Here is a 19,270-nt window from a genome sequence, read left to right on the forward strand (position 1 = left end):
GGCAAGCTTTCGATACTGTTGCACATTATTATTGTTATTATTATTAGCCATATGGTGCAAGGAAGCCTGAGGCTTATGCTGCACCAGCCAAAAAAAATTTTAGTACGAGAAAGAGAGAGTAGTAGGAGGGACTCACGAAAAAAGAGAAGAATGATGATATCCAGCTCAGGACACTGAGTGTGCCATGCCCATACTCACCAGATGTGAGCCCCCGGGGTTAATGGAAGACTATTCTACAATTTAGAGCTGTATGGCATTAAGGGCAAGTTGCTACAATAGATAAAAGGATGGTTGAGTGTGAGAAGACAGAGAGTGGTAACCAATAGACACTGCTCTTCATAGACTAATGTTAGTGTAGTTCTCCAGGGGTCCACATTGGGCCCATTGTTTTTTTTTTTGGTATTTATCAATGAGATTGATGAAGGTAAATCAGATTTAATGTCCAAGTTTGCAGACAAAACAAAGGTTGGTAGAGTTGTTAATGACAGTAAGGATTGCACGATTGCACTAGAAAAGTTGAGAAGATGGGCTGAGAGGTGGCAACTGAAGTTTAAAATTGACAAATGCAAAGTACTGCATATGGGTAGCAGTAACCCCAGAGTAACATACCAACTGTGCAGCACTACACTCAAGATAGTGAGGAATGAAAAAGACATGGGGGGGTAATTGTGCACTCAGATATAAAGTTTTCTGAGCAGTGCAGACAGACTGCAAGAGTAGCTCATGGGGTTTTGTCAATGATATGTAGAAATTTTGCTAGCAAGAATAAGGATGTGATTATCCCGAAGGTATGGTCAGGCCACACCTTGAGTACAGGCAACCCCCGTATAACATGGATAAAACACGGTTTTATCAACATGGTTTCACTCTAACACGATTGATAAATTGCAGCAATTCTCGCACAACACAGTACTTACATAACACGGTTTCGCTCTAACATGGTATTTTTGAACTTTAGTGCTGGGAAAACCCTGCTATTATGTTAAATGTAATTTTCAAAGTTTCCATTCTTTTTTGTGAATCCCTGCTGTTGACTTGCTAGTCGTTATAATCTTTGTGATATTTTTCTAAATCACATTTCTGGAGGTCACTACCATAAAACAATAAAAAAAATTTTAACTTTCTGGTTCATTGGTCTTTTCTGTTAGTGTAATCAATTATAAACGGGTAGTAAACTTGATGTTCTTGCATTTGCCATAGTACCAATAGCTGGAATTCTGTGGGTTTGTCAAGTTTCTCGGGAGTAACGACTATCAATTCTTTTTGATCAGAGAATGTTTGTGATAATTCACCTCGTTATCAACAGTGAGCATGCAACAATATCTCCAACTTTGAGGTTATGTAATGGATTTTCTGTTGTGGTGGATTGAACTGTTTGCATTATTTTTTCAATAATGCTTTGCCTTGACCTTACATTAAAACCATCAATAACATCATCATCATCATCAGATGGTAAGTTGGCAGATGTGACATAATATCCTTCATGCTCTCACAAGGGGACAGGTTTCAAAGTATTCCAAGCAATTCCTATAGAATATATTGCATCTTTAATTGTGAAGCCCTGTTGAAAGTTGAGAATGGAGATATCCTTGCTAATCATTTGTTTCATAAAGTCTCTTCTGTAATGATATTTAAAATTTTGGATAATTTCTTGATCCATAGGCTGAATGAGAGAAGTGACTTTGGATGGTAAATAACAGGGAAAAATATTTCCTCAATCAGAAACTACTTTGGATTCATGCGGATGGGCCCTAAAGTTATCAAAAAGTAATAACACATTTAGAATTTGGACTCTTTGCATATATATCACGTAAATTCTTTCAAACTTCTGGAATAAATTCATGAGTGAACCAATGTTAAAAAATTTTCTTATCCATCCAGCAAATTTTTTGGGCCTTATAAGTCACTGGCAAATGCATAATTCCCAGCTCATGGAGTATTGTATTTACCAATTACTAAAGGCTTAATTCTGTGATGGTCGGGTGCAACATGCCAAGATTTTTTGTGGCAAACAGTTCCAGTAGAGACCGGTCTTGTCAGCATTGTATATCTGGTTAGCTGTAAGATTGTCATTAACAAGCTTCTAAAATGTCACGTTGTCTTCAGCCACCTCTGTGTCATCAGACTGTTTTTCTCCTGCAATGTCTAATTTTCTAATTCCGTGTCTTATCTTAAATTTAGTCAACCATCCATCAGTAAAAGCAAGTGTTGTATCAATGCCCATTTTTTCTTTAATATCTTTTGCTTTGGCAATAATCACTTACACTGATATAGCCTTCCCTTCCTACTACTTAATAAAAACCACTCATGCAGCACTTTAACTAATTTTTCTAATTTTGGCTTTTGTAAACCTTTTCTATTAGCTACCTTACTGTTAGTTTCTGAACATGCATTCAAAAAGTAAATTCTAAAAGTTTCTGCTTCAAATGTTTAATATCATACAATGTTGATGATCCAATGTTATAGTCTGCCATTAATAAACTCCTACTTATGCCCCGTCCTATTTTCTTTATTATATCAAGTTCATCGCTAAGCTTTAATGTTGTTCTTTTTTTCTTCTCTGTATGAGGTTTATTAGCTTTTCGAGCCATAGTTAATAAAAAAACCCTTTACAAAAGGGGTTTTTAATTTAAAATAAATGTAAAACAGTGGTATAATTCATGATATCAGTACAGAATGCACTTTCAAAATAGCGAACTTAAACAAATGCAGTAATCACGTGACTTGCAGTTTTCTTTTTCCAGCACTGCAAGATATCTGCACTGTATGTAAACATCCAATCTGATTAATGATGCAGAATCATTAATCAGGTCGGAATCTTTAATCACATCTTGGTTGTTTGTTATTTGGTTTTTAGGGGCATTAGCAACTAAGGCCATATTGCTCCGTGAATATGCAGTGGTCATTCCCTGACCTTTCCGCATCCTCCGTATTTGTGGTGATGGGCTCGAACCCCGGTCTAATCAAGAAACGTGTGCTGCGCACTGCTGCTCCTTTCCACCTGGCTATGGAGGCACCTCACATCTTGGATTGACCTTTGCTAGAAGATACTATTTCTTCAGACTCAAACTTATGTTCGACCATCAGAAGGCTTAACCATGACTATAACACCTGTGAGGAATTCCTTCTTTTTGACTCTTTAGTTCTTAAAGTTCTGAATTCTAAAGTACAAGCAAATAAATGCCATGAATTTTTTTACAAAGAAAAAAAAAAAAAAAATTATTAAATAGCTTTATATTCTATAACCGAATTTATTCCTTGAAATTTTCAATAAGTGTCTGTCTACTTTCACTGTTCATAAAATATGAGAATCTGCTGAACTGAAAATACTGCATAAAATAAACCTACCAAATCTTCTGTGTTATCCGAGTTTTTGATTATCCAAGGTTCTCTCGGTCCACATTACCTCGCATAATTGGAATCTACTATATTCAGTTTTATCACTGTGACTTTAAGACCAAAAATTTTACATTTAATTTTAAAGAAAAAAACTACATAATCTGCATCTATGAAAAATTATAAAATCATCAAGAGTAACAAAACTGCAGGAAATATTCAACTTGACAAAGCCTAAATATTATGACAATGCACAATGGAAAATAGAATGCGCATATTGTTTTTGTGGAATAATACTGGAATCAGAAAAGGATGGCAAGGGTATGGAGTGGATGAGTTTCACTAAAATAATAAAATAACATTGCATAAAAATTTTTAAATCCCTTTCAGAGAAAAAAAAAAGATATCAATATAATATAACATTCAGCAGTCAATTGAATGAAAGATTTTTCCACACCACTTACTTTATTTGTAACCCTTGGAGAACATATGCCATAATGGTCCTGAAATGATGGGACTGGAATGCAGATGAAGAAGGTGATTTATTCATATATCCATGTCGTGCTGTCCATATATCATATAATGAAGTCATACTATCGTTCAGTTTATAAGCCTCTCCTCTATTCTCACAACTCAGAGCACCACGGGAAAGAACAGATGGACTCCCTCTAACATAAAATGTAAACGAAACAAAGTTATAATCTTAAACATCCAGTAAAACTTAACATTGCTTAATAATTTTATGTAACAATGATGAAATCAGTTGACACTATTACCTGTTATAGTTTCAATAGCTGTCAGCATTTGGATTAGATTAGTTGCCATTTTGAACCATTAGTGTTTTAGCCACTCTGGCATTTTGAACCTATCAGCATTTGGAGGTGCCAGAGATTTTAGGCATCACTGCTGTGAAGTGCTGTCAGGTTGAACTGTTGGCATTTTGAATGTCAACATTGTGTTAGACAGTAATTTCAATTAAACACATTTTGGAACACCACAGGCAAAGTAATATGTTCAACACTGTAAATAAGATTTAACATAAAATGTTAAGGCATTTATCATTGCATATATTTGAAGGAAAAACTTTTTTTGATTCCTTCTGTATAAATGTATTGTAATCCTGTTTACTAGAATTGTGAATTTAGGTATTCCTCCTGTATGATATTCACTTTCAATCGGTATCATTAATTATAATTTTTTTTTTTTTAACTGGTAAAGGTTAGCAACAAAAGCTTGGTAGCTGGATACATTACAGGGGATACAACTGAGGTTTTATGAGATAACTACAAATTATTGTAGTTATCTCTCTTTAGTGTGCTTATTATCTTAGTGAATGGCATCACATTCCAGATCCTCTGCCATTTTCTTATTTACATGCAACATTACCTTAAGTGACTGGGAAAAAGAGAAAGAAAAAGACATCATATGAGTGAAATGACTTATGATAGGATAGTGCCCTCTTATGATAACCTTAAACTCGAAAGATTAGTTCCTTTATAATTATATACAATTTTAATCCCGGAGTAGAAAATAAAAATAAATAGGTAATAAAAGTAAAAAATACATTTTGCTATTTATTTTATTATTTATCTTCTTTTTTTTTTTTTTCCCCCATTTACTTTAACACACTATTTAGTTCTTTTATAATTATACCAACAATAGCTTTTGGGATACAGTCAGAAAAACCACAATAAATATGTGGAAAATAACAGGAATAACACTTCACAAAAGAGAGAATAACACTTCAGAAAGGAGAGAAAAAAAAAAAAGCCAAATTCAAAAAAAGTGGTCACAATACCATACATAAAACAAATAAGAGAGAAAACCATGGGAATAAGTAACAAATACATACTGTATTATATGAGATATTAAAATGAATATTAGCAAAATAGTTAATAGATAATAATAATAATAATATCTACAAGATCAATCTGATAACTTCCTAGGAGCAACAATGGTGAAATGGAGTACCACCATTAAGGTCAAGAACATCAAAACTAGACCAATCCCCATCAAAAGAGGAATCTTTCAGGGAGATGCTCTGAGCCCATTGTGGTTCTGTCTGGCACACAACCCGCTATCCACCATGCTTAATGGCAGCAAGAATGTATATATAACTTCAAAGAAGGAAGGAAGAACCCGTACTCTCACCCACCTGATGTACATGTATGACATCAAGCTCTACGCAGCAACCGAGAAGCAACTACTCCAGATCACCGAAGAATTCAGCAAGGATACCAGGATGGAATTTGGTCTAGACAAATACAAGACCCACGCACTGCATCAGGGAAAATCAGTTGGCCGAAACTACCAGCTGCTGACTGGTAAAGAGATCAAAACTATGACAGGAGGAGAGACCTACAAATACCTAGGGATGATGCAGGCTCAGCAGTTAAAGTACAAGGAAATCAAGAAGTGCCTGACCGAAAAATACCATCAGAGACTCAGAAGCCTGCTAAAAGCAAAAATGAACGGAGGGAACACAGTTAAAGCAATAAACACCTATGCAGCTCCATTATTAACATACTGCTTTGGAGTCATAGATTGGACTAACATCGAGCTGAAGAGTATCGTGCAAAAGACAAGGACAATGATGACCAAGAGCCGCCAACGCCACCCAAAGTCAGCAGTGGAGAGACTAACAATAGCTTCGAAAAAGGGAAGAACAGCAGAAAACAGCGAAAGTTAATCTGAATGATTACTTCGAGAACAACGTAACACCACTCCACCATGCCACAACGAAGATAGATAAGTGGTATACCCCACTCAACTTAAGTGAGGAGCCCACTCCCACCCAGATGGCACAAGAAACAAAGCTAGAAAGATGGGCAAAGAAGATATTCCAGGGCAGACACTACAATGACCTCCATCAAGATCACATCGATAACACTGCTTCCAATTCATGGCTCACAAGCGGGATGCTCTTCCCCGAGACTGAAGGATTCATGCTGGCTATCCAAGACCAGGTAATCAACACCAGAAACTATAAAAAAATACATTGCAAAGGAGCCCGGAATGTCAGATGACACATGTCGATGATGTAACTCACCTCAGAAATGATCCAGCACATCACAGAGGTATGCAAGGTGATCACCCGGACTGAGTATGCTCAGCAACGCGACCACATAGCCAGGATAATACATCAGAATCTAGCGAGGAAATACCTATTGACCAAACAAAGTGTACCATACTACAAGTACGAACCCCGGGCAGTACTAGAGATGCCAGCCCACAAGCTGTATGGGACCACACCATAATAATGGATAAGACCACACAACAGACCACACAAGATGAAAAAGACAACATACCCTTGTGGACAAGATGAAAAAGGCTACCTATCTGATTGACATAGCGGTTCCGAACACTAGCAATGTCCAGAAAGCACATGAGGAAAAAATTAGGAAATACAAGAACCTGAGACATGAGGTCAAGGAGATGAAGCATATGCAAGAAGTAACAATCTTCATGTCAACCACCGGTATGGTGCCAAAGATCCTGTACAGCAGCCTAGCAGCAATGTTTCCAAGAAAACACCTAAAAGGAATTCCAGAAAGTCGCAATCCTGAACACCTGTAGGATAGTCAGAGAGTTCCTTGACCAACAGTAACACCAGAATTACAACCACCCTGTGTACTTAGTAGCAGTACCCATCACGAAGTGGAATCCCCCAATCAGGGATAAATAATATAAGCTATAATAATAATAAGGAACCTGCTGGAATAAAAAAAAATATATTAAAAAAAATATATTTAATTAGACTAAATCACTTATTGCATGAAGGGAAGGTGCAAAGACAATAATATTCTGAGTTGTCAAAGAAAGCCAAACTGAAATTATTTACAACTGGTCAGAAGAATGGATATGGAAAGTCCACTGATGCATGATTGATGTTAAATATTTTAGTAAACTAGTAAACCAATCCAAGTTTTGTTCATCACAATGGCTCTACTCACTAGACTTCGTGGTCAATAGCATTTCCAAACCTTCACCAGAAAGAGAAAACCTGAAGTCGGATGTTGTTTCTCTTACCTAGCTGAATATTCTTTCACACTGAGCATTGCCAAAAGGAATCATTAAAATATTAAGTGTGACATGGAATAATCTCTTACATTTCAAGGTTCCGTTTGCACTTGTCAGTTATCCAAACAAGGACCATTTTACATATATTTTTTTTTTTCTTTCATAATAGCATGTGGTAAGTTCTCACACTGAAACTGATAGAAATAACGCTGCAAAACAACTATTGCTTCATCAAATTCTTTATCTGTAACAACATCAAGAAGTACTGGAAATCTGTCCACAAAAAATTTCAAATTGCAAAATTATACACTACGAATTTATGAAATTTGTACTAGGCATTTACAAGAACCTCATTTTTAAATTTTTAAATGGGAATTTCCACACCATGTAGTCACATGCCTCCATTAAGTACTTCCTCACTGAGCAAAATAACAAAATCTCCTCTTGTTTAAGGTATTCCACAATCTCAGCAGTAGAAATGCCTATGGCAATGTCAGAATCATCCTTCTGATTTTGTCTGCTATGGTAATCAATTTCCAAAATGAGAGCGGAAGAACTGGAACTGTTCGTAAAATAAATTTTTCCATAAGATTCTTCAGCATATCCAGGAGTAATGACCTCACTACAAGAATGAGAGATAAGCTGGATCAAAAAGCTATGTTCAGATTTTCAAATTGGCATAATGTTTAAAGGAAACAAAGCAAACTGTTTTATTCAGATGGGAAAAACATGAAGGGACTTTCCACAAGAGTGATGATAACATGCCTAGATTTATCAGCATGCTTGGCCTGTTTACGAATGCTTTCACCAGAAAGTGTGATTCATAAGTTCTTTTTCTTCGGGAGTTCAATAATATCTTATTTCAAAAACTTCTTACTTTGAATCAGGAACTGGATTTGAAAATAAATCACTTGTACCTTTAAATTTGTTAATGCTGAAATGTGCTCATATGACTTTTCTGACCACTTCTAACCTCTTCTTTAAGAAGACTTTTCAAAGGTTTCCATGATAACAGTTAAATGTGTTACTATACCAGTCTAGTTACAAGTTTAATCAAAGACAGCCGAAGTAACGCACGCACGCGCACACACTTCAAAACCTTTTTTTTTACTTCAGTGGCATGCATTAACTGAAACTGTTTAAATCTACTTTTCCTTTTAGAACTTCTTTCTAGATACCTGTAAATGACCACTAAATATCCATCTACTTTCACAGGAAGGCATGCATCACACATTTCAGCACATGAATTAAATTGGCGGTAGGGAAACCTTATTACCACCAAGTGCCCAATCTCCCTCTTTTACTATCCTTGCCACTGCCGTTTTTAAGACTACAATGACAGGCAAGTTATCAACATACAGTTTTTTAAGGGAATCACACATGTTGTCAAGTTGTTCAGAAGAAGATACCCAATTTTGTAACCTGTTGAGTTTTCTTCCAATGCTGGCTCTTTTTTTTTTTCTCCCCTAATTACAAAAGATGACAAGAATATAGTTTGGAGTTACTCTGATTACTGAAATATGTAGCAATCGAAAGTGGTCCACTTTCAATTGCTACACTTGATTTTCAAAGCCATCACACCACTTCTTTCTCTATGCAAGCAATTTCACTAACAAAGCCAGTTGTAAGTGAAAGATGCAAATACACATTGGGACCATATGACATCATCATCAACCACCGTGAAATGCAACATCTATTTCTTCCTTTACACTGAATTCCCAGTTTCCCACAGCATGAAGTTCAAAAATCACATCTACATATAATACATAAGGCAAATGTGTTATCTTTTTCAGATCAGATTTTACAAAATGGAAAATCTATATATATATACAGCCAGGCATCGCATAACGCGAGTTCGATTAACGTGATTTTCAGTTAACGCTATTTGAAAAATTATACCACTTTTCACTATACACGATGCAAATTTCCAGTTAATGCAATCTTTTTTTTATGCGATAGTTGAAAAAGATTTGAATCGCGCGTTAAGCTTACCGTGAGTCGTACGGTCAATAAACAAACGTTTGCTTGCTGCCCACCTTGGTGTGTTCCATCAACCATCAGAAAAAGACATGTTACTTGTTTGTCTCCTGCTAATAAAGTCAATGCACACTTGCATAAAAATTCAAATTTTTAAATGAGCCAGATGAAAATGTTACCGCGAAGGAGATAACGGTAAAAGAATTAGATTAAATCTTTCATATCACATATAACCTCAAACAAAAGGTTTGAGGTTCTCTGCGATATTTATTTAGCCAGGGCCCAGAGAAGATTGTTGTCGGCTATCGGAAATTGATTGATGAAAAGAGAAAGTCAACACTGTTCAAATATTTCCGCAACAGTCATTTCTTCATTGTGTATTTTATGTCAGAGGTTCCCAAACTTTCTCGGATCATGGCGCCCTTAGTGTCTCAGTAATTTTCTCAAGGCGTACCCAGACCAAAAGAAATACCTAACAGTTCCGTTTAGTAGTTAGGTCCAAACAACTTAATAAGAAATGTTGAAACTGTGAACTATCTCGAGCTAGTAGTTCGCGTGGTGTCCAACAGATGTGGAGTATTGCTGCATTTCCCTCGAAAATTTAAAATATTCCACAGCGCACAGTTTGGAAACCGCTGTTTTATGCAATAAACATTTAATTCCATAATTATTTTCATTATCTTTTACATTGTACACAGTTAAAAAGTTATTTAAAAGGTATTTTTTAAATTCTTTATGGACATTCCAGAAGGTCAAGGACCAATTATAATTTTTCCTATTGATTATTATATTCAATTAACACGTTTCTGTTTTGCGCAATGCACTCGCGGGATGAATTAGACGCATTAATCGAGGCCAGCCTGTATATATATATATATATATATATATATATATATCTTACAAAATTATCACATTTCTTTCGCATCTTACTAAAAGACATTATTAATTAGAATTTAAAGACATTATTAACTAACTAGAGAATAATGCCATTATTATATGTTTCTATTTTGCAATGTAGATTACCATAGCACATGTGATGATCAATTTTGTTAACAAAATCCATTAAAACGAATGTTTTTTGAAACACTTAAAACAGTTTTATTATATATATATATATATATATAATAAATGGCGATTATCGACTACTTTTTTGTCTTATTATCTTTACTTTCCCTTCCCTGTTTGTTTATTTTATATTATTTTACGTTTCGTTTCGCTCTACATTTTTGCCGTACTACTGGCTGATGTTTTTTTTTATTTTATTTTATTTTAAATATAAGATTTATTTTAATTATCAGATATATATATATATATATATATATATATATATATTTTTTTTTTTTTTTTTTTTTGTGAAAAGAAAAATACAGACTATATCTGAGTAGTTTTTTTGTGAAATACAGACAAGCTCTTTGTCATCAATTAAATAACAACAGTGACGGGTCAAATAATAATAAAAGTAAAATAAAACAAAACATCATAAATCCTTAATATTTAGTGGTTATCAAATCTTTAAAACATCTAGTAACCGACCTCTACACTCCAATTATTGACTCATATGGACTTCTTCTGCTATGCTTTCACAAGAATGCCAATCATCATCGAACTTTTCAACAACTTTATTTTTTTAATTTTTATAATAGTATGGACAAGTTGCTAAAAGGGATAAAAGTGTGACAAGTTGCTAAAAGGGATAAAAGTGTGGTTGAGTGGGAGAATGCAGAGGCCATTAATCGATCGATGCTGCTCTTCATGGACTAATAAAATTAGTGGAGTCCCCCAGGGTTCAGTGTTGGGCCCACTGTTGCTTTGGATATTTATCAATGATATCGATGAAGGTATATCAGGCTTAATGTCAAAGTTTACAGATGATACAAAAGTTGGTAGGGTCGCTAATGACAGTAATGGCAGTGCTACTGCAATAGGATTTAGAAAATTTGGGCAGATGGGGCTGAGAATAGGTGGTAGAAAATGAAAAAGACCTGGGAGTAATAGTGCAGTCAGATATGAAATTTTCTGAGCAGTGCAGACAAGCTGCCAGAGCAGGTCATGGGGTATTGTCAATGATATACAGGAATTTTGCTAGTAGGGAAATGAAAGTGATTACCCCTTTGTATAAGGCAATTGGTCAGGTCACCAGTTGAGTACTGCACACAGGTCTGGAGGCCTCATTTTAGAAAGGATGTCGAGTTGGTTGAGTGAGTACACAGAAGGGTAACAATATTGGCAAGAGGAACGAAGGAATTCTCTTACCAAGAAAGGTTTAAGTTCTGCAAACTGCAGCGGCTGGAGACTAGGCACCTTTGAGGGGATCTGACTGAGGTATATACAGCTTGAATTGGTTGAGCAGGCTTAATTCTGATGGGATTCTTCGTCTTGCTCAGGTTACAAACCTGAGGGGGCATAAACTGGATTTGAGGAAACACAGTTATAGAATAGATGTCAGAAATTTGGCTTTAACCAGGGGGTAGTTAATTCCTCGAACAAACTTAAAATTGTCGTTGTGGAAGTTGATAGCTTAAATAAATTGAAGGAGGAACTGGACAAACATTTAGAAGGATTGGATGTGTGATTTTATTTATTTATTTTTTTTTAAACAGATGCTACATAAGCTTGCTTTCTTGCGTCAAAAGCCCCAAGTACTACTACTACCACCTCAAAAGCACACTGCATGCTGAAAGAGGAGTTGCCAGAGTTTTGCTCTGGAGACTAAACATGGGTTCAACCTTTCAAGCCTCCAATAAGCAAAGTGACAGTACCGCACTGGTTGGTGAGAATCATTTATCACTTAACACAGAGCAGCGACATTCCTCCATGTGGGATGCGCACCACACCTCAAGTATACTAGGTGTTGCATTTCAAGGCTTGCACATGGGGTGCAAGTCCTGAAATACACCAAGAATTACTAATAGTCCCACTATTGTGAAGGTGCAACCTTGGCTGCTGTTGGATAATTCTGATTTTCAACCGAAGATAACATTTTTTACTTTTACAAAATTTTGATATTGTTCAATTCTTCTATGCTTCAATTCACTATCTAACCTTAATTCAATATCCTCTGATAAAGCAACAGCTAATTTTGGGGCCTCTCTTCAACTTATCCAGTTACACTTTTCATCATTTTGCAAACAGCGAAATTATTACAGTAGATGACTATTTTCTATTATTTTCTTTCCAACCATATGATTTCTTACCACAAGGTAACAGCCCTTGGAACCGGGGTATTATTACAATGCAGCAGAATATTTCGTTTGCATGCAATGTCAAAATTTTAGCTTGTGTTTGACCACTAACTTAGCTATTGATTACTAACATCCTGCCGGTCGGGATAGCCGGGTGGGTAAAGTGCCTGCCTAGCAACCCAAAGGTGGCGGGTTCAAATCGCACCTCAGACTTGGATATCACGATGGTGCCGCACTATCCGGTTGGATCTCACGGCCACGATACACAAAGGAAGCAGGAAAAAACTTGTTCCTTTGTGTATTGCTCACATAATACAATTAAAAAAAAAAAATAAAAAAATACTACCATCCTGTCTAAAGGGATATTTTAGTAACTGTAATTCCATTCTCTTCTAAATTTCCTTGATGTACCCTGCATTGTAAATGAAGGCCAATCATTGGAATAGGCGTGTATCAGAGTTATTACATGCATTGCACCAGTGCCTCATTTTGTAACCAAACAGCAGTTGAAAATTTTCAATTTTAGGAAATAACTTCAGCTTGTACTAATACACTTTACAAGATGATATTATTTTCATTCCACTTTCATATGAATTTCCTTAATATATAATCCCAACATAAATAATAATCACATGTGGGTTGCAAACTCCTTTTCTGATATATATTTAGAACTTATTCACAAATAATTTTCTAATTTCCAGTTTGAAAATATATCAATTCCACAATATAAAACAATAAAATACATTATATAGTTTGTTTTTTTTAAGTTAGTTATATTTAAAAAAAATCATACAATAATAATAATAATAAAGGAAGGGAGAAAACACCAATGCATGAAATGAAGCATCGAAATGAATAGGTAAATCATGCAAGCATGCCACAAAATAACGAAACTGGAGACCCCATATGACAACTTACAGGGCGAGACTACATACCAAGTGCTTGGAACGATTCCTGGATATTAAGGTCAATGAACATCGAATAGCAGACCAGAGAAGGACCATCACCATGAAGAACCTGACAGCTCCTGCAGTCTTGGAAAAAATCAAGCAGGATGTGAGCGATCAACTACAAAGGATAAAGAATACGGAACCATAGGAGGAAGAAATACCACCACCGAACCAGAGGAGGAAGAGCAAGAAGAAATATAATTCACAGCAGCTGAAGTGGAAAGAAATGAGGTCATGATATCCAGAATAGAGGATGAGTGGAAGAAGGCCCTAAAAGGAATGGACACCACAAAGACTCACATGATACCGAAGCAGGGGCCGAATAGAACCTTGTGGAGAGTCACAGACCAGCTCAAATGTCGAGGTAATGAGGCACATAATACCACATTATCTCGACAGATGTAACACTGGATGCCATCCATACAGCCGTGTATTGTGTTGCGGTAACAGCCATGAGGATTAATGGAAGAGAAGCGAGAGACCAGCAGCAGAGGAACCGAAAACAAAAGGAAGAAGGAAGAATTTAGCAAAAGATAGAAGAATTAAGAGTCAAGATAGGCCAATTGGCCCAGTACCAACGGGGTAATAGCAGTAAGAAATTAATTGGAAAAGTGAAGAGCATCCTCAAGAGAGACAGCGTACACAACAAACTTGAGACAAAAAATCAGAGAATACGAGAGTACTTGGACACATTGAAGGAGAACTTCCTTGTAGATGACTTTCATCAACCGGTGAAATACCACCACTTTGCTTATTGGAGGCTTGAAGTGGTGAAACCCATGTTTAGTCTCTAGAGCAAAGTTTCCGGCATCCCCCCCCCATACTTCTCCTTCAACCCATGCACGGTACTAAGTACTAGAGGTTTTGACACCTTTCGTGTTTGGGGTTTTCATAGAAAAAAAAAAAAAAAAAAGGAAAAAAAGAGACTACACCGATACAAAGAGAGGTCCCAGAGGAAAATAAACAACCGAATCTTTGATTAGGACCAAAGAGGCTTCTCCAGGAATCTCGGAAAAGACGGGAAAGAGGGGAATGGACAACCCGAGAAGAAGACGATTGAAGAATTCTGGGGAAACATAGGGAGCAGGGAAGTAAGACATAACAGCCGAGCCACCTGGATAGAACTAGAATGCAAGAAAACCAAGGAGGTACAAGAAATGAGAGGGTGGGAGATTCGGGAAGAAGTAAAACAGACAATCAAGCACTATCACAACTAGCGAATTCCAGGAATAGATAATGTCCACAACTACTGGTACAAGAAACTCACTTGCACACACAAGCACCTGGCAGAGCAGTTAGATTAGAGCTGGTAGGCCAATCATCTGCCTCTCTCAACAATGTACAAGATCCTGACCAGCTGCATAAACAGGAAGATATCAGACCATTTGGAGAGCCAGAACATAAGGGCCGAACAGCGGAAAGGATGCAAGGAGCAAATAACTATAGATGCTGCGGTTATGGAGCAAGCCTACAAGAAGCGGCGCAACATGTACACAGCCTACATCAATTACCATAAGGCCTTCGACTCCGTGCTTCATAGCTGGCTAATAGAGGCGCTGATCATCTACAAAGTCAATCCGATAGTGACAAACTTCCTAGGAGAAACAACGGCGAAGTGGAGTACCACATTAAGGTCGAAAACATCACAACCAGGCCGATCCCCGTCAGGAGAGGAATCTTTCAGGGAGATGCCCTGAGCACATTGTGGTTATGTCTAGCATTTAACCTGCTATCTATCATGCCCAACAGTAGCAAGTACAGATATAACTTGAAAGAAGGAAGGAAGAACATGTACACCCTCACCCACCGGATGTACATGGACGACATCAATCTCTATGCAGGAACCGAGAAGCACTTACAGCAACTACTCCAGATCACCATAGAATTCAGCAATGATATTAAGATGGAATCTAGTCTAGACAAATGCAAGACCCACGGATTGCGTCAGGGAAAATTAGTCAACCGAAACTACCACCAGATGCCGAGTGGTAAAGAGATCGAAGCCATGGCAGAGGGTGAGGCCTACAAATACTTCAGGATGATGCAGGCTCAGCAGTTACAGCACAAGGAAATTAAGGCCTGCCTGACTGAAAAATACCATCAGAGACTGTGCAGCCTGCTGAAAGTAAAGCTGAAAGGAGGGAACACAGTTAAAGCCATAAACACTTATGCAGCCCCAGTGCTAACATACTCCTTCGGGGTCATAGATTGGACTGACACAGAGCTGGAGAATATCATGAGAAAGACAAGGACAATGATGACCAAGAGCCGCCAACACCACCCGAAATCTGCCATGGACAGACTGACAATTGCCTGGGAAGAAGGAGGAAGGGGCCTGATAGACCACATTAAGCAACAGAAGACAGCGATAGTTAACCTGAAGGATTTCTTCCAGAAACACATAACAGCACTCCACCAGGCCATAAGGAAGATAGACAAGCATTATTCCCCACTCAACCTAAGCGAGAAATCCCCCCCCCAACAAGGAGGTACAAACGAAGCTAGAAAGATGGGAAGAGAAGACACTCCATGGCAGACACTACGATGACCTCCATCAAGATCACATAAATAAAATTGCTTCCAATGCATGGCTCACGAGCGGGACGCTCTTCTCCGAGGCTGAAGGATTCATGCTCGCCATCCAAGACCAGGTAATCAACAGCAGGAACAACAGAAAATACAGCACCAAGGAGCTCGGAGTATCCAATGCCACCTGGCCTCAGAAATGACCCAACACATCACTGCAGGAGGCAAAGTGATCACTCAGACTGAGTACACTCATAGACACGACCAAGTAGCCAGGATAATACATCAGAAGCTAGCAAGGAAATACCAGTTGGTCGAAGATAGTGTACCGTACTGTAAGTACGAAGCCCAGGCAGTACTAGAGACCCCAACCCACAAGCTGTACTGGGACTGAGCCATAATAACGGATAGGACAGTCCTGCACAACAGACCTCACATAACCCTCGTGGATAAGAAGGAAAAGGCTACCTATCTGATTGACATAGCGGTACCCAACACTGGCAACCTGCAGAAAACCAACAGAGAAAAGATCAGGAAGTATACGAACCTGAGACAGGAGATCAAAGAGATGTAGCATATTCAACAAGTAACGACCATCCCGATAATCGTGTCAACCACAGGTATGATGCCAAAGACCCTACATAACAGCCTAGCAGCAATAGGCTGTTATGGTGCCAAAGACCCTACATAACAGCCTAACAGCAATAGGTCACCCAGCGAATACCTACAAGGAACTCCAGAATGTCGCAATTCTGAACACTTGCCTGTTCTCTGACTGTTCATCCTGAAGTCAGAGAGTTCCTCGAGCAACAGTAACACCAGACATCACAACAACCATCCTACGTACTTGGTAGCAATACCCGTCACGAGGTGGAACCCCCAATCAGGGATAAATAATATAAAGAGCAATAATAATAATAATAATAATATTCCATCCTTCCTGGGTGGTCACTAGTGCAACTGCGTTAGTGACCACCCAGGAAGGAAGAAAACGCCAATGCATGAAGTGGAGCATTGAAATGAATACATACATCATACGGGCATACTATGAAATAATCAGGCTAGAGACCTATATGACTTTTTTTTTTTTTCTTTTTTTTTTTTTGGTAGTTGTTGGCGCATCGGCTTCTGTGGCCATATTGCACCTCCCAAGGTTTTTGCAGTACTTTGATCCAAGCCCGAGGCGGGAATCGAACCCGCGACCTTTGGGTTGCCACCTATATGACAATGTACAGATCGCGACTACATACCAAGTCGTTGGAACGATACCTGGATATTCAGGTCACTGAACAGCGATTAGCAGACCAAAGAAGAACCATTGTCACGAAGAACCTAATAGCTCCTGCCATCTTAGAAAAAAATCAAGCAGGATGTCAGTGATCTGTTACAAAGCACAAAGAATCAAGGTCAATATGGAAACAGAGGAGGAACAGCAAGAAGAAATACAACCCAGAGTAGCTGAAGTGGAAAGAGACAAAGTCATGCTATCCAGAAAAGAAGACGAGTGGAAGAAGGTCCTAACAGAATTCGACGGAATGGACCACACAAGAACCCACATGATACCTAAGCAGAGGCTAAATAAAATACTGTGGAGAGTAACAGATCACCTCAATCGGCAAATAAAGGCACATTACCTTGACAAAAATGGTGCAATGCTGGAGGCTATCCACACAGCCGTACACTGTGCTGCCATAGCAGCCACTAGGATTAATGGAAAAGAAATGAGAGACCAGCAGCAGAAGAACCGAAAACAGAAGGAACCGCCAGCTTGGGAAAGAAGACTTCAGTAGAAGATAGAAGGATTAAGAGTAAAGATAGGTCAGTTGACCCAGTACTTCTTACTTCTATTACCAACAGGGTAATAGAAGTAAGAAATTGATTGGAAAGGTGAAGAGCATCCTCAAGAGAGACAGCGTCCACAGCAAACATGAGACCAGAAATCAGAGAATAGGAGAATACTTGGACACACTGAAGAGAACCTCCTCGCACTCAGCAAGAGACTACACCGATACAAAGAGAGCTCCCAGAGGAAAATAAACCAAATCTTCGATGAGGACCAAAGAGCCTTCTACAGGAAACTGGGCGATCATGAGAAAGCAGGAAATGGACCACCCAAGAAGAAGGCAATCAAAGAGTTCTGGGGAAATATCTGGAGAGTGAAGTAAAACATAACAGCAGAGCACCCTGGATAGAAGTAGAACAGATGAAAACGAAGGACATACAAGAGATGAGAGAGTGGAAGATTCAAGAAGAAGTAAAACAGTTAATCAGGAAAACCCACGACTGGCGAACCCCGGGAATTGATAACATCCACAACTACTAATACAAGAAGCTCACCTGCACACACAAGTACCTAGCAGAGCAGTTCATTCAAATGATAAGGCACCTGGAGACGATCCCGAAGTTTCTCACTGAAGGAGTCACATATCTGAAGTCTAAAGATGAAGATACAAGAAACACGGTGAAATACAGGCCAATCACATGCCTCCCAACGATATATAAGATCCTGAGCAGCTGCATAACTAAGAAGATATCAGACCACTTAGAGAGTCAGAACATAATGGCTGAACAGAAGAAAGTATGCAAGCGGAGGAGCAAAGGATGCAAGGAGCAATTAACCATAGATGCTGCAGTTATGGAGCAAGACTTCAAGAAGCACCGCAACCTATACACGGCCTACATCGATTACCGCAAGGCCTTCGACTCCGATAGTGTCAATCCAATAGTGTATTCTTCCAAAGATTGCCACTCCTCCAAGAGATGCAGAACTACTGATTCAAAAATTAGCCAATGGTTACTATCATACTTTCAAAAGAAATTTTCTAGTAATTCCATTTTCTCCTTAATGTCTGTGATATCTTTTCCACATGATAGTAATCACTGAAGCAGCTTTATAACAGAGTTAACAAATGTGAGGCAACAACTAGCTCTGTCAACCAATTTGCAGCCAACAACTAACCAAATTTCAAAGAAAATATGCCAGAATGAATGGAGCTGGCATACAGGCTAAAGATGGCATACTAAGCTTTCATTTACATAGATTATTATATAAAAGTCCTATTTCTAACTAACTATACGCATTTCTAAATACTTATGGTCACATAGAATAATACTGCTGATTTTCAAACTAATGTCTTTACCAGTATAAAGGCCTTACTGGTATAATGAATTGTCCTTAAAATATTTTTATTCATGTAAACCCATACATAACAGAACACACTAAAAATAGCAAAAAATCTATGGCACAAATAATTAATAGAACAGATTATTTGCTAAACT

The 19,270-nt window shown here is 37.9% G+C and overlaps 1 protein-coding gene across 1 annotated transcript in view; it reads right to left on the reverse strand.

Moving 5' to 3' along the window:
• nonC (serine/threonine-protein kinase Smg1) overlaps positions 1 to 19,270 on the reverse strand; it is a 1,411,261-nt gene that overhangs the window by 972,067 nt on the left and 419,924 nt on the right. Inside the window, exon 19 of the mRNA XM_090378365.1 lies at positions 3,801 to 4,004. Within this exon, the coding sequence (XP_090234491.1) occupies positions 3,801 to 4,004 (204 nt within the window). The remainder of the gene's footprint in view (positions 1 to 3,800; positions 4,005 to 19,270) is intronic.

Source organism: Mastigoproctus giganteus, chromosome 7 (genome assembly GCF_048544385.1).
Source record: "Mastigoproctus giganteus isolate SK-2022 chromosome 7, ASM4854438v1, whole genome shotgun sequence".
Lineage (NCBI taxonomy): Eukaryota > Metazoa > Arthropoda > Arachnida > Uropygi > Thelyphonidae > Mastigoproctus > Mastigoproctus giganteus.